This window comes from Heterocephalus glaber, unplaced genomic scaffold, assembly GCF_053883595.1.
Source record: "Heterocephalus glaber isolate CG9 unplaced genomic scaffold, H.glaber_assembly_v1.0 deba00001532, whole genome shotgun sequence".
Classification (NCBI taxonomy): Eukaryota; Metazoa; Chordata; class Mammalia; order Rodentia; family Bathyergidae; genus Heterocephalus; species Heterocephalus glaber.
The window spans coordinates 3,585,915-3,610,116 of record NW_028258330.1 but is presented as its reverse complement, the minus strand read 5'-3'; the positions used below and the strand labels follow the sequence as shown (position 1 = coordinate 3,610,116).

At 44.8% G+C, this 24,202-nt stretch overlaps 2 protein-coding genes across 11 annotated transcripts in view; one reads left to right on the top strand and one right to left on the bottom strand.

Moving 5' to 3' along the window:
• Ralgapa2 (Ral GTPase activating protein catalytic subunit alpha 2) overlaps positions 1 to 24,202 on the bottom strand; it is a 364,983-nt gene that overhangs the window by 2,079 nt on the left and 338,702 nt on the right. For 7 of the 8 annotated variants that reach the window (XR_015442045.1, XR_015442048.1, XR_015442046.1 and 4 more), the window contains one exon: positions 2,037 to 2,449. Coding sequence is in view for 1 of the 8 variants with exons in the window: in XM_087189021.1 (XP_087045147.1) it covers positions 2,187 to 2,449 (263 nt within the window). In the remaining 7 variants the exon portion in view is untranslated. Of the gene's footprint in view, positions 1 to 1,410; positions 2,450 to 24,202 lie in introns of those variants that run through there. The other variant, XM_087189021.1, reaches the window with a different exon arrangement.
• Positions 1 to 24,202, top strand: part of Cfap61 (cilia and flagella associated protein 61) — a 274,915-nt gene that overhangs the window by 230,115 nt on the left and 20,598 nt on the right. The window lies entirely within an intron of this gene.

Sequence of the window (24,202 nt, the reverse complement as noted above, 5' to 3'; positions counted from 1 at the left end):
CGTGTGTGTGTGTGTGTGTGTGTGTGTGTGTGTGTTTTATGTGTGTATACATGTGCTGGGGCTGAACCCAGGGCCATGTGTATGCTAAGCACAAACTCTACCACTGAGCCCAGCCCAACATTTTTATCATGAATGGGTTTTGGGGGGGTTTTCCTGCAAGTAGTATTTAATTTCTGAATCCTTTTATGTATAAGGATATTTTCCTTATGTGTTGAAACATAAGCCATATTTTGATAAAATATCAAATGTTTTAATCCTGAGTTTTTCCTCAAGTCTTTGTACACTTGACTCTAGTTAATCCTAAATTTAAAAAAATACAAGGATTTGAAAAGTGAACACATTTGCCCCTCAGTTTGAGTGTTAGATGTTAGTGGTGCTGTCAACCTTTCTGGAGACATTTGGGTTCAAGTGAAATCTGTTGTCTGTTAAAGAAAACTTCTACTGGGTGGTGAATGATAGGCTAAGAATCTTGTCTGAGAAAAATGTTTCCACATTTGACCAAATTCAAAGCCATTGCTGGTTTGTTTCTCTCCAAAAGGTGATTTTGAAACACTCGGCACTGGTGACCTGGAGACTCCTGGCTGGGCGCAGCTGCCTACTGATGAGAGTAATACTTTTAAAAGTTAATTTGATTTGTTAAGTGTGTGTTTGGGACAGCAAAGCAAGACAGGCAGCACTGGAGGGCAGGCGACGCCGACTGGCATCTGTCAGGAAGCAGTGGGTGGCAGGGAGGTGCCCAGGGTCGCCAGGCTCTGGCAGGCTGGCCCGAGGCACACTGTGCACTCGCAGCTGTGGCCACATTCTTCCCAAGTGCCACCGAGCTCTGCCAGGTCCCAGTGCTGACTCTGGGCCCAGCTCCACCCACCCTGTCTGTTGTCAGACAGACTGGTGAGGCTCTTTCCAAGCAGGGCGAACGGCTTAGCTGATTTTGGCGGCAATGTGATTACTGATTGCTTTCCTGGCGTTGGCGGCACCATTTCAGTCTGGGTGCACTTCCTGTGCACACTTATGTCCACCAGGTACCTTCCTCAGTGCCCACCACTGCTCTGCTGTGTCATAGTCAGGGTGCTGCAGCCCCGCTCTTCTCCGAGGCCAGGGGACCTTCTACACCTTCCTCTCCATCCCCTACTCCTACCCACGGGCTAGGGCACAGAAGACTCTGGTCATCCCATGGGGCCCTGGAAGCTAATTGGGTCAGATGTTGCTGTGACAGGCAAAGCCACCCGAGCAGTGACTCTTTTGGAACCATATGAGGACGCAGGGTAGCAGGGGGACAGCTGCCATAGAGCGAGGTGCTGGCCCAGGGTCTGCCTATATTTTATTCTTTGTGTTCACCTCGGAGTGCCAGTACCAACCACTGGCATTGAGGCTAGATAGAACAAATTCTCCCCTGGGATGTGTGTGTGTGTGTGTGTGTGTGTGTGTGTGTGTGTTTGTGTGTGAGAGAGAGAGAGAGAAAGAGAGAGAGAGAGAGAGAGAGAGAGAGAGAGAGAATTTGGTTGTTAAATTAATTCACTGCTTCAGAAAAAGAGTCATTTTTTATCATTTCTTCCTTTCCAAATCAAACAGTATTTATAGTCATACAGCAAAAGTCACCAAAATCTGCCTTTCCCCTTAACACATTCACATCTCTCAAGTTTCACGTGCACATGCATGTACACACACTTGTGAACACACACCCGTCACAGGCCTGTGCCCACCTTTCTGGACCCTCGCCACCTGCTGCCTGTTGAGTCCCAGACATGTTTAGGGGTACAATACATTTCTCCTGCTGACACTGCTCTGCCCTTGAGGACCCTGGAGGTGACAGGGGCTTCAAGCCTGGTGGAGGGAGAGGGAGCCCAAAGGAGCATCCACAACCATGGCAGGGACTTTATCAAGGCACATTCCACTCTTTTCCTGTGTTCTAACCTCTGCCTCATCTTTTGCTGCATTACAATGACCCACTCACTCTCCCCTTAGCCTTGATTAACAGCTGTGGCTCCCTGGTCCCCAACTAGATGCTCCTGAGCGACCCTTTCATCAGCTGCTCTTACCTTTGAGGTCCCAGCAGTCAGCCCCTTAGGGAATCCACCTTCTCAGCCACAAAGCGGGGTGCTGCTGGTCTGTGTGGCCCCTTATTATTCAATAAACTCCAGCTGGAATCATGTAGTCATGACCGGAAGGTGCTTTCTATTCTTCTGTACTCAGAAGTCTTGTGCTGGGTCCAGTAATAAATCACACACTAAATTCCAGCTTCCTGTTTTCCCAGAATTTTCAAAATCTTGAATACGATCGCCTGCTCTACCTTTGAAATTTCTTTGTGGGTCCTCGGATGATAGTGTCAGCTGGATGATGGTGCCCTCCAGATCTGGATACTCCTCCAGTGCAGTGTAGACCTGGATGTCCCCAAGGCTCCATGTTAGGGCTTTGTCTGCAGCATGCCCCACTGGGAAGTGCCACCTTCCACCTGTGGACGCCAACACATTTCCGCTCATCCCTGTCACTTCAGACAATGCCAATTCCACTTAGAATCTTTGCAGAGAATCTTTTCCCACATGATTTGCTAAAATCAAAAACCCATTCTCTTCACTTTCTTCTGGGACATTTAATTATCATCTATTTCCCTGCCCTTTGAAGGGCAGCTTCAGCTGGGTTTCAGATTCTGTGGAGGAATGGGCTGGTCACCTGCCATTCCTGGGTCTCCTGGCTCCAACAGGTGGGTCCTGACCCTGTGGTATTTCTCCTACTACCATAAAGTCAAACCAGTGTTCGAACAGCACTTAATCTCAAGACAGCCACCTTCCATCTGCAGGCAAAGTCTATTTGACACAACCCACATCTGTTTTCCTTTGCAGTGTTGTTTTGGTCAAACAGGATGTTTTTCACCTGTCCCCATCTTCCCAGTGTGACACTGTGTGGCCTGTGCCTCTTGTGGGGCGGAGGTCCACATCAAAGTCGCAGTGCAGAAACAAGGAGGGGTCACCCACCCTACACACAGCCCAGAAGGGAGGTAAAAGGTAACAAACACATGGGATGCTATAGGAAGTGTGGCGGTGTTTGGGTTTTTTTTGGGGGGGGGTTGCCTCATTTGTCATGAAAATATCATTTGTCTTAATATGTTAGCATTTATCAAAAATGCCTAGATTGAGAGTTTCTATGGTTTTGAGGTAGCAGGAAGAAATAAATTCTTATTTTGAGCACTTCAGTTTTGCTGATGTTAATAAGAAGGCTGGCCAGGGGACAGGGCACAGGAGAGAATGAAAGAAATGAGTATCCAGACAGAAAGGGTTTATGTAGTTTAGTTTAGTTTCATTTTTGGAGACAGGGTCTCACTAAGTAGTTCAGGTTGGTCTTGGACTTACTATGTAGCCCAGGCTGGCCTCAAACTTATTTCAATCCTCCTGCTTTCTGCCTCCTCAGGCTCCTGAGTGCTGAGATGACAGGTGTGCACCACCATGCCCAGCTTTTTTTTTTTTTAATATTAAAGGCTATTATTAATGAGAATGTAAAGAATGAACCAGCAAATTCCGCCCCAGTCAACTTAGGTCTGAAGTACGGAGCTCAAATATATTATTAACAGTTAACACATCTCCAGTACATCCCAACCCAGCTTGTTCAATGTCAACTGCTGTCGTTTCTGTCACCCTTTGCAGGCAGGCACTGTCACCTCCTAAGACAGGGAACTTGCTCCCATTCTCCCTGCTAGTGCTCTCCAGTGCTTTTACAATGTGAAGGAAAGCCTGTCCATCCAGCCCACTGTGGACACCTAGGGGAGGTGAGCTCAGCCCAGGAGGGGCCCTGCATCCCGAGGACAGTGTGGACAAGAACAAATCACCAAGTGTGAGACAGAGTTCATACATGTAGCTGCTGGACCACACCTGCCACATTTTTTAAAAATTCAAACTTTCCACCAAGCTTTATAAAAACAGAAATGCCATATGGTAAGGCTGCCACTGCCACTGCTGTCAGGCTGCCCACTGGGCATACAGTCAGCCCTTCTACCTGAGGCTGCTGCATTCATAGGTTCAACTATGGGGCTAAGATATTCAGGGAGGAATACGGAAAACTGGAAACAATGTAGCATAATAACTACTTACAAAGCTTGTGTGTTAGGTACTGTTAGTAACCTAGAGATGATTTAAGGTACACAGGAGGATGGGGAGGGTCTGTGCAAATACTGTGCCATTTGCACAAGGGGCGGGAGGAGTCCTGAACCGGTCCTCCTGGATACCACGGGGGAACAGTGTATCCTGGGAAGTTACCTTGCAACCTCTACAATATGTGAAAAAAATCATTACTTCCTTTTCCTTAGAGCAGAAAGGACACTAGACTCAGTCAGACAGAGGATTCATTTCTTCACGGTCCCTTAGTAGTTTTGTGACCTTGTAACAGTAGTGGTGAACCTACAGCACACATGCTGAAGTGGGCACACAGAGCCCTGTTGACACACTACCCAAGTTGCCCCAGCTTCGCCCCAGAAGCTGAGCATAGGATAACAGCATACATAGGGACAATGTTGGTGCTTTGTGATAAATAAGTGGGTTTGGGGATTGCAGTTTGAGTACTCGGTGTCTAAAAGGGTTGCCATCACTGCCCTATAAACTCAAGGAGCAGCCGTTTCCTCATCTGTAGTACAGTGGAGAGATAAGCCACAATAAATCTTCCTACATCAGAGGGGAAAAGTAAATGTGATGTAAGAGTAGTAAGGTATTATTGTGCAAAAAAATTTTTTTAAGTATACACAGTGGTACAAACGCAAAGTTTGGTAATTACTTTAGCACCTGTGCTTTAGTCCAGGTCCAAATTCATCTTCATGGACAGAAAAAAATATTTCCAACCTTTCATGCAGAATTCCATCTGCCTCTCAAATTAATACAAATTTATTATTTATTATAAAATAAATAATTACAGTGCTTCCTTTAGTAATCCAAAGAGATAATGCTTTAAAATTTGGTGTGTATGAGGTTGCTATATCTTATTTTTTAAAGTATCTATATGGAGGTACATGTGATATTTAACATGTTTGTTTTCACATCCATGTGTCTAAGATAAAAATGTACTTAGGGAGAGATTATTATAAAGAATTAAATAAGTTAGAAATCTAGAGTAATAACACATGTACTAAGAGTTGATAATGTACCTGCCAAGACACTTTGTAGTGAAGGAGTAGATCAAATAAATGTTTCTAACTCAGCTACACTTAAACATGATTTCATTTCAAACCACTGGGCACCCAAAGCAACCCTGTAAGTTCTGAATGTCATTTGAAATTAGAAATTTTGAACTACGTATGTTACAAAGTGTGTCTGGAATCTACTATCAAACATCTCATCTCTGATATAGTTTTAAACGTTGGAGAATTGTTTCATGCATGGCTAATAGTTACAAATATTTTCTCATCTCTGATATAGTTTTAAACGTTGGAGAATTGTTTCATGCATGGCTAATAGTTACAAATATTTTAGACTGTTCTGTCCAATATGATAGTCAATGGACACATGTGACTATACATTTTAATGAAGGTTAGGACTGAGGGTATAGCTCATTGGTAGGGTGCTTACCCACCATGTGAAAGGCTCTGAGTTCCAGCCCCAGTACCAAAATTAATTAATCGGGCTGGGGATTTAGCTCAGTGGTTTCATGGCCTGCTGTGCAAGCGCAAGGACCCGAGTTCAATCCCCGGTACCAAAATTAATTAATTAATTAAATTGAAAATTCAGTTCCTCTGTCTCTCTAGCCACATTTTATGTGCCGGCAGCCACATGTTGCTCAAAACTCCCTTCTGGCACAGTGCAGCATAGAGCCCTTCATGGTTGTGGGAAGTCCTGCTGAGAGAGCTGCTATAGACCAGTTGTATCTGTGGAAGCCCCAGCAAACTGCTCTGGCCACAGCATCTGGGAGCAGTTGTTCCCCACAGTGCCAGTCACCAGCCCCATCCGGCTCCCAGCCCCTGCATCTTGCCATGCTCAGGATAGTCCAGGAGTGGAAAGGGGTGGCGGTTCCTCTCTCTTCTTGCCTGCATGGGGTCAGTCAGGAAGAAAACTCCCAGAGCACGTGCCAGAGTGACCAATGGGGAAGGAGGGCAGTGTAGGAGAAGGATTTCCAGGTCACTCTCCAGCACATGAGGGGCCTCAGCCTCGAAGGCTGGAATGACTCCATGTCACCTTCTCCTCTGATGCTTGGTTAGAGCTCAGCTTGCCAAACACCAAGCAGCTGGCCACCTCCTCGCCACAGTTACTCCAGGAGGTCTACACGACCACTTCCCTGTCCTGCTGCCCCATCCGAAGTCTTGATTTGGGGTTCAGGAGAGCTGAGGAGTGTGTCAGAACTCACCGGTGCTACCCTGAGCGTCTGTGCCAGCACTGAGCGAATATGTGCCTCGGGGTTGAAGTCCTTCATAAGCTCACCTTCTCTCTCTCCTCACGCACCCACCTGGAAGCAGGTGGCTCAAGGCTGTTATTTATTGAGCTTAAAATAATGGCCAACGATCCAGTGGTTACCACCAAGGCTACTAAACTGCTTTAACAGAAATACTTCTTTCCCATCTCTGAGAAATAACCAAGTTGTTCTGTTGTGATTGGAATTACTAAAACAAACACGCCACAGAAATCACATTCATCCTCAGTCTCTGGACCATGAAATGGAGCAACCTGCCACCGCCTCCATTTTCACAGCAGACGGGCACTGGCAAAAGAGGCTCTGACGCCACACGGGTACCAGGGAATGATCACATGAGTAACCTTTTCCTTCCTGCCCTCCGGGGCCTGGATCATGTTAGATTTCTTTTTGAGGATAATTTTGTACATATTGGTTTAATTTTTCATATTTTCCATTGCAAAAGCAGTATGTGTTTATTATAGAAAATGTAGAGAAATATCTTAAAAGCCAAGTAGGATATGAAGCCCACACCTAATCCCACTTCCCAGAACCTGTTTCAGATGATGGGCTGGTGATTTGAAGGGTAACTACAGTTTGTTCCTGGAATTCAGACCTACACAAGGCAGGAAGACCTCAGTGCCAGGCTAGCACATTTGTCTTGTAGATGAGAGGACCAGAGTTGCAGGGCTGTCCCCCTCAGGTCACAGCCAAAGCAGTGACAATAAGAGGACCAGAAGCAGAGTGCCCCACCTCTGCTTAATCTCTGCTCACAGGAGAAGAGGAATCCATTTACCTTATGCTGTGAGCATTGCTTAGAAAAAACAGCTGTTGTGCTTGATTTTTCATTTACCTATTACAAGAAGATCAACCAAAAACTCCCACAATTTATGCTTGGGAAATGAGAATAATTTTGCTCCTTTAACAAAACTGCCTGGGGAGCTTCCAGGTTAATTCATGGGAGGAAGAAGAAAATATCTGAACTGTTGTATTTTCATCTTTAAAAAAAATAGACAGGAACTGAGTTTTGTTATCATTTGAAGAGCACGCTGGTGCCCTCTCGGTGCAGGTGACAGACAGATGTGTGTTCATGTGGATCCACACCTTAGGACCTAGGAAACAGGAAAAAAGTCAGCCTTATGAGTTCAGTGTGGACCCTCCTGCAATTTGTGTATGTGAAAGCAAGCAGGGTCTCCACCTCCTGGTGACCATGCCCTTCGTGTCCATCCTCCCACCCTGCAGCAGGTATCTCTTTGGAGGAAACTTGGTCCCAGTAGAATCCACACTATGTGCAACCTGGGAAGTGTGGTCTTTCACCCTCCCACCTATAGATCTTAACTGAATCGTGCTGTAAAGAGTTCTAGTGCAGCTTGGGGAGCCAAACTGCCATCGTGTACAACTAACCAAGACAACTTGGTCAGAAGTCAGTGTCCCCTTGATTTGAAACTATTGAAAGGGCAGGTGAAATTTGGATTTACATCTACTATCAAAAGGATAAACTCTGCCCTAACTATATACAGGTCCACAAACTTATCCAAAGTGCTAGGGCAGGTGGAATTTTTTTCCCTTCAAATTTTGGGAAGACAAGATTCAACCTCTTACCTGAAACCAGTGAAAATTGCACAAAATGGAAGAAACATTTTAAAAGATTTGGACAAGGGGAGGGATCTCTGCAAGAAAGATGGAAACAAATGAGGTGGCCCCCAGGATTGATCCAGCCAGTTACCCTGAGACTTTCCTGACCACAGCAAAGGAAGGCAGAACCCAGGCAGAGCCCTGTAGGGTACCTGAGCTGAAGAGGTGGATCTGGGAGTCTGGGGAGACTGAGGCAGGCAGAATTCTCTGGACAGGGCTATTGGAGAGCAGCAAGCTTCATAGAGCAAGCTTTGAAGGATGAAAAAGGCCCCTGAGCATGGGTGAAGTACTAATCTGCATGTGCGAGGCAGGAAGCCACAAAACAATGTGGAAGGATTAAAGGTTCTAGTGCCCGCTGCTCACCCAGGGCAGGGAATAGTGCCTGGTGCTGCCAGCTGGCCTCGGGAGCCCGAGATTCAGGGGTGATGGATAAAGCCCCAGAAGAGCCTTATCTCAGTAGTGGGAGAGAATTAGTAGTGGACCCAAAACCACTCCAGTCCCACCTAACTTATCTCTGGAGCGAGACTGGCTATGTCCAGCACGGGGACTCTGGGTGGTCCTCCGCCTCTGTTCTGGTCATTGTCCTCACCAGCAAAGAATGAAGAAGTGAGGATCTTATCGAGAAATGGGGGAGTGAGGTTGGTATAGTAGGAAGTGAAAGTTTATTTAAAATGTGGCAAATGCAGAGAAAACAGAGGGAAACTTCAGCAGCAGAGTGATGCTACAAGATAGAGGGCATCTCACTTGGGATGCCCGGTAGTATGAGATGTGCTTCATACTTATAGGGGTCAGCTGATTTCTAAAAATAACTGTTTCACTGATTGGTGGTTGTGGTCTAGGCCTATTTGGGTCTTTGTCTCTGGGAAGGGGACAAGGTCAGCATAAGTAAACGTGAGTCACACTTTAATAAGAATGCAGTAGGGAACATTTTCTCAAGTACATGGTATGCAGATGCTCTTACAATCATCAGCCACAGATAAGCATATGATGATTTTTTCAATGTTATCCATCTGTGTTTTGCCCTGGGTTTTTGTTTATGTCCCTCTGCCCCTGCAGACTCAAGTGTGGCAAACTGTTCCCAAGCAACTCAACCACATCCCAGGATCTGAGGGAATACCGGAAATTCCACACCTAACAAAGTACAATTCACAATCTCTGACATCTAATCCAAACATTACTAGACATTCATAGAAATAAAAATATATAACCCATAATGAGGAGAAAAAAAATCAAAGCCAACTCAGAACTGACACAGATATTAAGATTGGCAGATCAAAACAGTTGTAATAACTCTTCCACATCATCAGAAAGTTAAGCAACGGTGTGGAAGGAGCTGGTGGCACTCAGTAGTAGAGCACGTGTCTGACATGTATGTGCCCTGGGGTCCATCCCCAGAAGCACAAAAATTAAAAATTGAGATGTATAGAAAAGATGTAATCAAGCCGCAATGTCTCATTTTAGAAAGTACACCCAATAGGAACTAAAGGCAGATTAAATCATGCTGAAGAAAAGATTAGTGAATTTGAACACATGACCGTTAAAGCTCCCCAAAATGAAACACAGAGAAAAAATAACTTAAAACAAGTCGGAGATCAGCAAGCAGTGGGACAATTTCAAGTGGCCCAAAGAGATAGTGACCAAATTTTTTCCAAATTTGATGTAAACTATAAACCTACACATCTGAGAAGTTCGTTGAAACCCAAGCAAGAAAAACATGAAGAAATGACACCAAGAATGTTGCAAACTGCTCAAAACCAGTGATAAAGAGACCATGTTAAATATAGCAAGAGAAAACAGGCACGTTGCTTACAGAGGAATAAATATAAGCGTGGCAACTGATTCCTCATCAGAAATAGTGTAGACAAATAAATAAAGGAGCAACTGATTTAGAGTGCTGATTTTTTCAAGTTTTAAAATGCATTTATTGCATGTTATATAACATCTCCAGACTTCTACATGGCACAAGACCCTTCTCCTATTACATAGACCTCCTCACCCATGCCCAACGAACATCTCTCCAGCCATTTAATTCCCCTGTTGTTTTACTCTCTTCAATTGTAAACCCCAGTGCCATGGACTGAATTGTGCCCCACTGAATGATGTGTTAAACCTCTCATGCGCAGAGTGGCTGTATTTAGAGATAAAGTCTTCAGGACACTTTCAAGGTTAAGTGAGGTTGTTAAAGCTGGAGTCTTAACCCACTAGAATCACAGCACTATGGGAAGAGGATGGAATCGCTTTCTCTCCATCATGTGAGGACACAGCAAGAAGGCAGCCCCTTCCGCACACCAAAAAGAGAACCCGAGCTGACACAGGCCGATTCACACCCCACATTTGGTGCTACTTGTGTCCTCAAAGGTCACCAAGCTTCCTGCAGATGGGCAGAGTGTTTGGGCCCCACCCTAGGCCCCTGGTACCCATGGACACTCCTGTCAGCAGTGACAGGATGCTCCATGTGACTAGTCCTGGACTCCACCCTGGGTCTGACACCATACTGGCCTCAAATTCCTTAGGGGAGAATTGAGGGCACCTACCGGGTGGGCATAGCCTTCTTCATGGTGCTGTTTCAATCCCCCTAAGCCTCATTTATTTTTTAAAAAGGATGTAAGAACCTATTCCAGAACTTGCTTTGAATACAACATGAGACCAGGCACAAGAACTTTTCAGCTCTGAGCCCACCCCAGGGATTGTCCCACTAGCAGCATTCCCAGCCCTAGCCCTGTGCATCCCCAGCTGTGTTCCCCAGTGACCACCCCCCTCAGATAACTGCAGAATGACAGATGGCAAAAGCCCCAGCATGGCCCCAACAACTTTTCCTTCTCTTAAAAACACTTCTGGGCCGGGGATTTAGCTCAGTGGTTTCACCGCCTGCTGCGCAAGCGCAAGGACCCGAGTTCAATCCCTGGTACCAAAAAAAAAAAAAACAAAACCACTTTTATCTCCCTTCCAGCAAAACTTGAGCTGCATTTCATGACTTATCATCCGCTCCTTTGGGGAATTTGGGGAGAAGAGTGCACCAAATGCCACCAGCGACACCCCTGCAGCTGTAATAGGAGCCACGTTTGGAGCCCACAGGTCCACAGGTCTCCCACCCAGTGGAGAGAGCCCACCTTCCAGCCCCAGCAGCTCCAACAGCTGCCAGAGCACTGTCTGCCAGGCCAGGGGATGCACTAATGGCACCAGGAGAGAATAGAGCCCAGCACAGTCACACTGGTGCCCAGGGCTTCACAGCATTAATAATCTATAGTTCAATCATTAGGAGCAAATCCATGCAAAATAGGAAAATACACCCGACGCTGGAGGCTTTGAGGCTGCAGGAAGAAGGTGGCTCTGCTCCTCGGCAGGCTTAATCATTCGTTCCCAGCCACTGGCAGCCCCAGCAAGACCACAAGCAATGGGCTTTCTGCATGTGATAATTGAGCAGTGCTCGAACTGGTTCACAATATTAACTGGACTTGCTACCAGAGATCTTCTGGGCTTTCAGGATTCTAGCTCAGTCTGCCTCCAGCACAACCCGAGGTGGCCCAGTCAGGCACTGCCCCAGGACCAATCTGCAAGTGGATCTTAATAGCAGTTCTGAAGCTGCCTGGGTCCTGGCAGGGGTTTAACATCTGAACTAATGTGATTTTCTCCAATTATGTGCTGGACTGAAGTGTTCACTCCGGCCTTTATTTCAATACCTCAGCCTATAGCATACTAAGTAGGAAAGAGTTTGAAATGGAGAAGTATTTTAATTTCAGAGGGTTTATTAAAAAAACCCACTCATTTCAAGATATTATTAGATAAAATGTTTTTTTAAAAAATGCATTGTGGATATTTTTTCCTAGCCATTAGCATTAGTCAGGAACCTCTGTCTGCATGTAGTAGAAGCCATCTGAAACCAACGGACATCCCAGAAGAGACTTTACTGTCAACCATACTAAACCAAGGAAGAGCCAGGGGTGGTCCTGAACCAGGGCTTTCTGGAGTCAGGATGTGTGTGAAACACCACTGGCCTCTGTCTGGGATTTACCCCAAGGTGCAAGTCCTGGGATTTTGTAACTTGGGATAAGGTGAAGAGAGGGACCTCTTTGCTTTCTGAAAACTTCCTGAGTAAGAGCTCAGAATGGACTGATTCCCCTGCCTCAGCCTGGGCAACTTCACCACTTGGCAAGACCCGTCTCAAAATTAAAAAAAAAAAATTAGAAAGGCTGGAGATGGAGTAGGTCAGTGTGAAGGCTCTGGGATCCATCCCCAGTACTGCAAAAGAGAAAAAGGCTGTGTGATACAAGGCAGCAATACAGGGACCTAATTCTCTGTGGATAGGAAGTAGCCATGGAAGAGAATCCCCCTCTGTGTCTCCTCAAACTGTCCCGAGTGTTTCTCCATGTGCCCTGTCTGAGACATCTGGCGTGGCCGAGTGGCTGCTCCCCAAGTGACACAGTGGCCAGCACACAATGCACCATCTTGGATTCTCCCCACTCTGCACCACTCTGGCTGCCCTGGAATTGCTATCCCAAATACCCTCAACTCTTAATCCTTGCCTCAGGCTGCATTTCCTAGGAAGGGCAGGAGACCCATTATAATAATGATGATAAGGATGAAAATCACAACACAGCTTTTGAATTTTGTGAATCATTCACAGTCCAAATACAGTGATATACACCCATAATCCCAGCTACTCAAGAGACTGAGGCAGGAGGATGACAAATTTGAGGCCAACCTAGGCAATTTAATGATACCCTGTCTCAAATAATTTTGTTTTAAAAGAGCTGGGTATATAGCTCAGTGGAAGAGCACCTCTGGGCTTGATCTCCAGTACAAAAGAAATTCTCATATCTTTGGTTAAAAAAAAAAATTCTCAGACGGATCCACAGGGAGTTTGCCAATACATTTCTACCTCATACTTAGAAATCTATGAGACTAAATTTAAAATAAAGTTTTAAAAGTTAGTTAGGATTGTACTGAAAAGTAATTTAGGGCTTTCTGATTAAATATGGGAGATTTTAACAGACAAATTTACCCCCTCTCCTTCCTGGCATCCCAACAAAATAATAGCAAACCAATCCCTTGCAGGTAATATTTGAGATCCTGGCCACTTCCTGACTCTCTTTGCTTCCTGAGCCACAAGGTGAGCAGCCTCCTCCACCATGTGCTCTGCCATGAGGTCTTGCCTCCCACATCCCCAAAGCAACAGGACCAGATGACCATGGACTGAAACCTCTGAAGCTAAGAGCCCAAATAAATCTCCCCTCTTTTAAAGTTAATTTTCTCAGATATTTTGTCACAGTGACAGAAATGTGACTAACACACAATCTTCCCATGAGGAGACAAATCATTAGAGAAGTAACAGCAGTAAGGGAGAGAGGGCAGTGTATTCAGGGAGAGCAAAGACGTGCCACAGAGTGTCTTAGAGGGGACACTAGGAAATGAGGAGAAGGAGAGGAAGGGGGAATGGGGGAAGGGTGTTTTAAAAGTATAAAACTTCACTGACCGTACCAAAAAGTCAGTCAACATGCCTAAAAGTAATAAATGAGAATTCATCTCACTTCAGTGAATCATCACATTTGTATCAGAAATTACTTGAACAACTTTGGTCCTAAGCAGCAGAAGTCAATCAAATCTATAAATTTAAGGTAAAAAGAAAAGGTCACTGTGGAGAGCCATGGTTGTGTCTCAGGAAAAACGGCAGAGGTGTGACCCTTGGGACAGACCACAGTCCGGAAGGACAGGGCAGGTCGAACCTAAGCAGTGCTTGCTTTTCTCTGTGCACACTGTTTCTTGGCTCGGCCCATAGCTTCCATGTTATGTGTTACAAATCTCAAAGCCCGCAGACTTCACTAGATGCAGTTCAGTCCCAACTCAGTTCCCCAGAGGTTAACTGACTGGCATGGCTTGGTGGGCAGATTTAAACTGTGGCTGAAGAGTGTCCAGCACGCCTTCCTGAGGAGCAAGGTCTGAGTCTCCTACCCTTGAATGTGGGCAAGCTCATGACTTCCTTACCAATAGTATGGCAGAAGTGAAGCTGTGGCCCTTCTGTGGCTGGCTTATGTAAGCCATGCAGGTTCCCTCTTGTTTTCTAGAACATTCATTCTTAATTTCCTGGTTTGTCACATAAGAAATCCAACTGTGTCTGGTCCACCACTGTGGAAGCCCAAGCCAGGTGGAAGGACTATGTAGACACTCAAGGAGTGTCACAGCTGAGCTAAGCTCTCAAGCCATCCAGGCCAAGGCCAGATAGATGAGTGAAGAACCTTCCAGATGATTGTGTCCCCAGTCTTCCTCTTTCCATCTGAAGTCCCTGTCACTATGGAGCAGAGCTGAGCCATCATAGTAGAAATGGGTATCACTCTATGCTGCTAAGCTGTTGCATGTTAATCCATAGCTGGAACACTGGGACCACCTGGCATCCCTGCTTTGTGGAATCAGGAAGTCATGGTGTGACTGCTGGTGGGGGTTAGCCTGTCCCTCAAGGGGACAGGGAAGCAGGGAGTGAAGCAGATCCCAACAAACCAAGGCTCAGCACACAGCCCTCAAGGAGTGCGCTCCATTCCCTGTCCTGGCTTCACACAGCCTGTCACCTGCTTAAGCAGAGGAATGACACAGGGCCTGGGAACGCCTGGCCTCTCGCTCTAAAACCCACTCTCAATTCTTGCTCTCCACACAGTACAGTGATGAAAAGGAGGAGAGTGAAGAAGTGTACATTCACTGTGGCAAACAGCATCCTTAATTCCCAGCTTTCCCACTCCACAGTGGCCTCCCAGCAGAAACAGTCGCCGAGAAATGGGAACAAACCTCAGAGCTCTGGCATCTTCCCTCTGTGGCCTCTCCAGGACAGAGGAGATCATTAGAGGGTCCTCGTGTTGCCTAGCAACCTGTGAATGCTGTTTGTTTGCTATTGTGTCATTAATATGATATGAAAGTGTCTCATAGAAGACATTCATCATGCATTAATGAAAATCAAATTTGCTAATATGACACAAAATCTGTTCTTCCTTGTGACTGTCTATACTTAAGTAGGTTATTTATTGAATTAGACTGTGAGTGGTTTTCAGGCTGAAGACTGTTAAAGTATCATAATAATGACTTTCTTTTCAATAATATCAGATGGCCCTTAATGTTGTGATTATATAGCTATGACTCTGTGGTAACCATCCTTAGACAAAGCACCTCACCCCTGAGGTCTCACCCAGATACCTGTGAGCTACTCTGCCACTCAACTTCCTGCACCAAGCCCAGGCTAGGAGAGGATTCTGGTCTGAGCCCTTGTGCACCTCAAGTTAGCTCAGTCTTTCTTCTGAGCTTCAAGGCAGAAAACCTGAAGGAGGTACCAAGAATAAATGGACCCCAAAACATCACAAATAAGCATGAAAAAAGCTACTGGAGGTCACTCAGCCTTCCTCTTCTTCCTCTTCTGACCCTAAATGCATCAGGAACTAAAAAGGGGTAAGAAATGCAAACAACACCCTACTTTCGACACGATTTTTTCCTTAACAAGTGAGGTGTTCAGATGTGCAAAAGCCAAATAATAGACCCAAAGTCTTAAAAGGGGCATTCCATTCACAGAGTTAAAATGGGATTTCTCAGACTATCCTCAGTATCTTTAGCATGTGAAAGTCTAAATTAAGCAGCCAGAAAGGGGTATTCAGGGGTATCGATGGATGTGATACGAACAGAGGTTGCATTCAAGTCAAATACACAAGGCTGGCATCCCAAGTCCAGGGCTGCTCCTAAAGGTGTCCAGAATGGAATCTTATAGACATCTGAACTGCTGAGCTGTATTTCTGGAGATACTAGTTTTTACAAAACTTTGTTTTTTATTTACAAAGTTAATATATATGGTCATTGCAGTACCCAAAGGGATGAGTCATAAAACAGAGAATTATACAGGAAAAGATGTTACCAAAAAGCAAACACCCAGAGAGGTTATTGTTGATTTGATATTTTTGGTATGTGTCATATATATCTTGCTATTTTGGCTTTTCAGGATATTTTGAACATTTTCTCATTTTTTGAGATACTCTTTTTGTTGGTGCAATTTTTTAATGACTAAATAGAAATTCACCAGCTTGCCTTTCTTAGCTAACCAAGTTGCTTCTAATTTGTTGCTTTGATAATCCGCCATATAATTAACATCCTTAGAGATACATCTTTTTGTCATATTACTGATTATTCACATTACAATTTTTTAAATGTCATTATTTCTTATTCATTCCTTATGTATTTATTGAATACCAATGTGCTAGATACTTGGAATACAGCTCCTTGCCTTCACAGATAGAATATTTTACCTGACTATTTGAAAAAATTCTTCCACCCCTCCTCCAATGAGCTTTCCCCCTTCTCTCCCAAGCCTGGTCCTCTGCCCAGTGCTGAGCACTATTCTCAATGTGGGAATATGTGTTTCTCAAATTAATGGGGGCCACATTGTACATATTTTCTTCTTTCACTTAAAATATATAGATTGAAGGTCTTTCTGTGTCCACATACATATAGCTCACTCTTTTTAATGGTTTCTTTGTATTTCATACAATAGCTAAACCTTAATTTACTTATCTTCCTATTAATGAATGAATTCAGTTATTTCAAATTTTTTTCCTGTTATTGTAGTAACAATTCCATTGAACATATATCTTTGTGTCCAATCTTCATGTCTGCATCAATGAGTATGAAGATATTAATTAAGTTATCCTCAAAAATGTTATTCCAATGTGATTCCTAGCCACCATTCATATGAAGGCTTGTTTTCTCCTCCTTTATCAGCTCTGGATATGCTCTCTGTTTTATTTTTTGTCTATCTGCAGGAGGAAGAAAGAGTAAAAAGAATATGTCATCATGTTTGCCATGTTTTCAATTAGCATTTCTTCCATGTGGATGCCTCTTTTCATAGGTTTATTAGCCATTTGTATTTATTATTTTGTGAATTATCTCATCCTTTGCCCCTTTTCCTGGTGGATTCCCTGTTTCTTTTTGATTTATGAGAGTTTAGGATAAGATACGATGATTATTATATATATATACCACATCTTTTGTAGTCTTTTTTAATAGATTTTTTTAAAGAGCAGGTCTAGGTTTACAGAAAAATTGATCAGAAAGTTGAGAGCTACCACAAATGCTCCACAACCCCACCCACTCCACCATCACAGATTTTCCTATTATTTACATCTTGAATTAGTGTGGCACATTTGACATAATTGATAAGCCAATATTAACACATGATTATTAACTAAAGTCTGTAGTTTACATTAGGGCTCATTCTTGGTGTTTTGTGTTGTGAGTCTTGACAGTGCATGATGATACATATCCATCATTAGAACCAAGTAGAATATTTTCACCAGCCTCAATATTCCTCATGCTCTGGCTCTTCATTCCTTTCTCCTCCCCTCCCTACAAGCCCCTGGCAACCACTGATCTTTTTCTGTCTCCATAGTTTAGCTTTTCTAGAATGTCTCGTAGTTGGAATGTTAGAGAATGCAGCCTTTCACATTGGCACATTTCACTTAGCAATGTGCTCCTAAGGTTCCTCCTGTCTTCTCCTGATTTGATGGCTCATTTCCTCTGCACCTGGTAATATCCATTGTTTGGATATTATGCAGTTTTTTAATCCATTCACCTAACAGAGTACATCTTGGTTGCTCCAAGTACAAATGGTTACGAACAAAGCTGCTATAAACATTCATGTGTAGGTTTTCGTGTGAACATAGGTTTTCAACTCATTTGGGTGTGTACCGAGGACCACAGTTTTGGACTGTATGGTAAAAACATGTTTATTTTTCAAAGACGCTGCCAGCCTGTCTTCCATGTGGCTATAGCGAGTTGCTTTCCCACCAGCAGTGAGTACGAGTTCCTGTTGCCAAGCATGTCATGTGCGAGTGTTTGGGACTTAACCCCTTCTAATAGGTGCATTGTGGTCCCTTTCTGTGGCTTTTGACTTGCTGTTCCCTATCGATGGATGAAGTTGAGTCAGTTGGGATCAGCAGATTCCAAAGGCTTACTGGGGATCTGTAGATCATCTTTGGAGAGGCATCTGCTCAGGTCTTTGGCCCATTTTTTAAGTGGGCTGCTTGTCTTTTATTATTAAGAGGTCTTTGTGTGTTTTGAATATGAACCCTTTATCAAATATGAGTTTTGCAAAGATATTTTGCTCAGTCTGTGGCTTGTCTTCTCGTCATTTTTGTTAACTTTTTTCATATAAAAGCATTAATTTTTCCATGATCAGATCTTTACATGATCAAAAATTCTCTGAATTTTGTCCCCTAGTTAGGGAAATCTCTATCTAAAAATTGTAAAATATTCTTCTACTTTCTTTATTGCTTTTGTAGCTCTGTGGTACATTGACATCTGTAAATCATTTGGAAATGTGTGTGTGTGTGTGTGTGTGTGTGTGTAGTGTAGTGTAGTGTAAGATAAGAATCCAGTACCATAAAGAAAAGGAAAGAAACTGACACCTTTGGTTCCTTCCCCTCCTGGCTGGAGTAAGTGGAAGGTACCTAACTCTCTTGCCAGGCCAGGTCTGGTGCTCTTTGGTGGGGGAACCAGCAGCCTCCCTGGGGCTCTCGGACCTTCTTGCCAATGGGCTGCCCCGAGCTCCTCCTGCTGCCCCTCCACCATCCTCCATGGAGAACCGAGGTTCTGTCTACAGGCCTCTAGCCACCCCTGTTTCAGCCTCATCCTCTCTTGGGTCCCTTGTCCAGCTGCCCATGCTCCCATCAGTCAGCCCAGCAGGACATTCCCACCTGAGTTTTCTGCAGGTACTTCAGTCAAAGACTTAAGAAGGAAGGAGACTGACAGCCCCCTTTCCTTGCCCATCTCTCCTTCCCATACTTAGCTTCCTGGCACCTCTAGAGTTAGGAGTCCTGAGCATCTACAGCCTCCTTCCTTCCCTGACTGTGTCCCAATTCTCCTCCCACATCTGTCCATGCAGCTCTGCTCAGTTTATCTCTTTCCTTCCAGGGCACCTGTGTCAGATCTAGCTAGGATGTCCTTGCACGCTTGGGTAAAACCTCCCTGTGACCCCATGTTGAGTCTGACCCCACCTACCTCCTCGTCCTTCCTGGGTCCAGCCAAACACTGGAGCATCAGGCCCTGTGTCTCCCCACCAAACACCCCCAATGCCACTGTGTGCCGAGTCTCACACCCCGTCCTGCTCCTTCCAGCTCCAACATCTCGAAGGCACTGCCTGCCTCTCCTGTATTCCTATAGAGGTTTCTAGATGCCTCTGTTTTCCATGGGTTATCATCAGCACTTATGTGTGTGCTGTAGCATGGCTCTAGGGCACAGTCACATAATTATCCAATACATGTCTGTGTCTCTCCTTATTGGAGAACCTGTGGGTGTGGGGCCTCAGCATGTTCATTTGCAATGTTTCTCTCATAGACATTCAACAAATACAGTACCCGCTTCATCTACGTCAGCGCTGTCCAGAAGACAGAACATGAGCCACTTGCAAAACTAACATTCTTTAGCAGTCACATTAAAAGAAACAGATGAACCTAGGTGAGGGGCCAAGGTCTTAACCCAGCCTCTCCAGGAAATGTTCCTGACCCCCACCCTTACTGAAAATCCTTGTATGCTTGCTACATGACTTGCTCCCCCATTTGACCCCCATTTAATATTACCTGGGTGACTATACTTGTAATCTCATTGGTTGGTCATGGTTTTGCCCCACCTCATGCCCACCTTGTAAATTTCCATTGGGTCTTATAGTTTTGTCCCACTTTGTACCTGCCTCACCACATGGCTTTGCTGTATAAAACATCTCTGAAAAGTGGAGTGGGCGGGCAACCCACTTTCCAGTCCCCTTCTGTCTCTCTCAGGCAGAAGCTTTCTTTCTCCCAATAAATTTTTTCTACTCTTAAAAAAAAAACAGTGAAAATTAATTTATAAAGTACTTTTATTTATCCCAATATATCCAAAACTAGTCTTTCCCAACACTTAATAAATTTAAAAAATTCATGAGATATTTTATTTTACCTCTCTTTTGTCAGTACTGTCTTCAGAATCAGGTGTGTGTTTTGGCCTCACAGCGAGTCTCAGTTCAGATCCTGCCCAGTGGCTCCCAGATGACCTCATGGGTCCTGGCAGTTGTTGGTTCTGGAGGTCAGTTTTCCCACTTATAAACTAGAAGCCTCTGGGATCATAATCTAGACCTCTGCCAATTCTAAAGAAAGGGCTCTGGGATTTTATGATGGGCCAGAGACATGTCATCTGCCAGAATGAGACTGTTCCTCCAGCATCCACCCAGCTGTCCCTGGCTACCTTCTGCCTGGGTCCCCCCCAGCACTGTGTGTGTGCCCTAGGTTTGAGGCCTCCCAAGGAAGGGCCAGACACAAAGATCCCACAGGCACAGATTTCAAAACTTAACTCCATGGCCATGACTTCACTAAGAGTAATACAAGAAAGAGAAACCAAGCTGGGTGTGGCAGTACACACCTATCATCCTAGCACTTGGGAGACTGAGGCAGGAGGATTGCCACAATTTCAAGGCCAGCCTGAACTGCACAATGAGTTCAAGGCCAATTTGAGAGGTTCATTATGAGACTTTGTCTCAAGAAAAAAAAGAGAGAGAGAGACAGAGAGGGAGAGAGAGAGAGAGAGAACAGCAATTTCAAAATAACATCCGAATTCCAAGAAGTTACAAAATAAAACTATGCCCTAGAGGTAAACATTTGTCACCCTTTTCTCTTCTCTCTCCCTCCAATCTTCTGTACACACACGACACTCACTTTATGGATGAAAAGATATAATTTTTTTTCCTGGGATTTGAATGAGTTGCAGGGGCCCATTTGCCCCTAAATAATAAAACAATTAAATAATTCATTGTTTTCTAGGAATAATGACAATCTTGCCCAACCCTCACGTGGTTGTCAGAATTTTAAAATAATATCATTACCACACAAAGTCAAATCTGCGGTCATTTAAATTTCACTCACTGTCACACCAGCATCCCCCTTCCCACCAAGGAACCCAACACCTCCCGTCGGGGACAGTTCCTCAGCCTTCTCCTTTCCTGACCATCATTTTGAAAACCATGGGTCATAACCCTGTAGCATCTCTGCCAGTTTGGCTTCATCGGCTCCCTCTTCCCCTCTGCGGTGTGGGTTTTGGTGGGAAGCAGAGCGATGCTCTCCTCTGTCCCTCCCAGTGTGGGGACCTCCCAAATCCCTGGGGTTCACTGGGGCCACAGGGTCACAAAAATATGCTGTTTGCACCTTTTATCAAATTAGTGACACCTTGAGACTGTGGAAACATCTGTTCCCATCATTCTGTCCTCCCACTCGTGTTTGCAGCCACTGACAATTCTTACCTGACTCGGTCTCCACTGCAGTGTTTGCCAAGTGGCGGCTGCTCTGATTTTGCCATTCGTTCTGCATGTGCCTTCTCTCTGCCTTCTCCCTGCTCGTTCATGTCCATTGGTGTGGACTTCAGAGTTCTTGACACCTGGGCATGGGACCTGTTCACCTCATTTGTGTTTGGGGGAAATAAAACCAGGAATGGAGTAGTTAACTTTTCATGCTTGATTTTTAGAAACTATAAACCTACAATTATAAGGATGGCCAAGAAACTGAAAGAACAGTATGTAGTTTTTCATTATGTCTCTAAAACTCTGATGAAAAATATGAGCACGTTGATTTGAAAAGCCAATTATGAAAGGGAATTCATCGAAACACGTATTTATTACTTATGTAATTATTTTAAACATATCTTAAACATGGTGTGTATGTTCTGTTCTAGTAAGTTATATTTCTATGGAGCATGTTTTATAAATTTGTTCTTAGTACATGTTTGTAGTATGTAACACATGAAACTTAGATGGTAGGTATGTGTGCCTGGTGTGCACTTACTTCTTTTTATTCCTCTTCCTCTCCCCTCTCTGGATCCCTTTCCCATTTGCAAATGATCTATCTCCCTGTTTCCTATTGCCTATCTTTTATTTTGTTTTTTAAATTTTTTTATACTTTGGGCTTCTCATATAAGAAAAGTTACGCTATATTTAAGCTTGTGGGCCTGATTTATCTCATTTAACAGTATGCACTTCTTAAACATAAATAAAGGACAGCTGATTGAATGGAAGGCAAAATGAAGCAGCCACTGCAGAGGGCTTGCTCAGGGCATGCATGAGGCTTGCTTGCTCCGCAGCCTCTTCCTCACAAAATGAAGGCCAAGCTCCTCTGTCCCTGCAGATGCCTGGGCTTCCATGTGCACAGATCCACTTCATCCAGAGCACACATCCACTTCCCACCCTACAGAAATCAGACAGGAAACAGTGGGGCTGTGAGGCTGAGTGGCTTCGAAGCCTGAGGCTGGCCTGTTTCTCCGCAGCCCAATTAAAGGGAAATGGTTTTGCTTTCTAAGAAGAGAGGAGCAGAGTAAAAGCAGAGGAGCTGAGAAGGGAAGCCAGGGCCTAAAAGCTTCCCTTTCCCTGCAGAACTAAATGACAGCCTCACTTCAGACTATTAGTCCAGAGCTCATACAGCAAATCAATATGAAGAGCTGGATGACTTCCAGGGCACTCGATTTAGCCTACAAACTCAATTAATGCAGCTCCTAACAAACCAAGATGTGCAAAGAATACCGCAGGTGAGATAGAAGGGAGACACTTAGAGCTCAGTCTCAGTCATACCTCTGCCAGTGCAGGCCACCATAAACACTGGCCAGAACTAGTCCATGCCAAGGTGGAATGAATGGGCAGTGACATCGTGAATGTGGGTCAACTCAGGAACTTCAACATAAGCAGTGCTCAAGCACATCCATCCACACCATGCTGCCTCAACACAAAACCAGCTTGCTCTGGCGAGTCAAGCAAACCTCAAACAGGGCAGGAAAAGATCCAAACTACTTGAGAGTTGAGATTCCTGGACCTCGGCCAGGGGTCCTCATATGTTCTCTGATGCCTGGTTCGGCCACCAGGGTTAGCAGGCTAGGAGACAGAGAACGAGCTCCACTGCAACGGCTTGCATTGAATTTGCCTCCCCTCAGCCAAAAAGCAATCAAGGCCTCAGTTCAATGATTTCCATAGATTTTTTTTTTTAAATTTCCATGTAACATTTTAGTGTTTAGAACTTCATGAAGGCTTGTCACAATGTCTCCCTTACTTTTGCTGCTCTATAAAACTGCAGGCAAATTAATTTATTCAGACAGCACTGAATGGAGGAAAAAGCAGCCGCCGAGGAGAAACCTGCTGTTACTCCAAAGAAAGACTTTTCTTTTAATTAACCAAAAAAGTGTGTAAGTGATTTATTTAGTCTGTAACTCACGACAGAAAGACTTGAAGCATCTTGTGCAAACAGGATAGTTAAGAACAACAGTAATCATTTCTGTGGACCCCTTCCTGTGCCAAGTGCAAAGCCAGGTCTCACCTGGAGTCCCCTTAATTCAGATGGAGCTCTGTGAGCCCAGGGCCGTCATTGTCCCCATTTTGCAGCTCAGGAGGCTGAGGTTGGAGAGGTTAAAGTCAATTATCTCAAGGCCACAGAGCTGACAAGCAGCGGAGCTGGGGTAAAAGGAAAAGAGCTGTCAGTGAGAAACTGAGGCAGGGTAGTAAAGTGGGGTGAGGGAGGTGGAGAGAGTGTGAGACTGAGCCCTGGTCCTGGATGGATGTGGCCACCTCAGAGAATGGGCTGGCACCCCCTTGGCTTGGCACACTCAGAGGAGGCGATGTCAGTGTGTGGATTCATGAGCATTGCAGACACATGTACCCATCCTCCAGTGTGCAGCACAGGCTTTTCTTGGCTAAGTACCCAAGGTTCAGCAAAACAAGTGAATGGCAGACAGACCTTTGGGACAATTCTCTAAGAATGTCATTTCTTGTCAGGCATGTAGTCTGTTACTTGGGAGGCTGAGATGGGAGAATTGCTTGAGCCCAGGAGTTTGCAGTTATCCTTGGCAACATTGTAAGACCCCATCTCTTACAAACTAAATAAATGACAGAAGAGAAAACAAATATTTCTGAAAACTAAGACTGTAGTTTCTAGGGCATCGGGGAGTTTGGCGTTCCGTTGGTAGCACACGTGCTTAGATCTGACATGGAAGTTTAGGGATCCATGCTCTTACAGACACCAAGAAACCCGAGGACGCTCCCCACCCTGATCCCATAGGCACAGAAGAGGTGTCTCCCAGCACCAGGGCAGCCATGGGAGGGTCACCAGGGAAACCCAGTGAAAGCAACACTAGCTCCCAAGTTCCCAGGTAGACTGGGGTTATTTGACAGATGCCTGCTGCAGCATTAAGA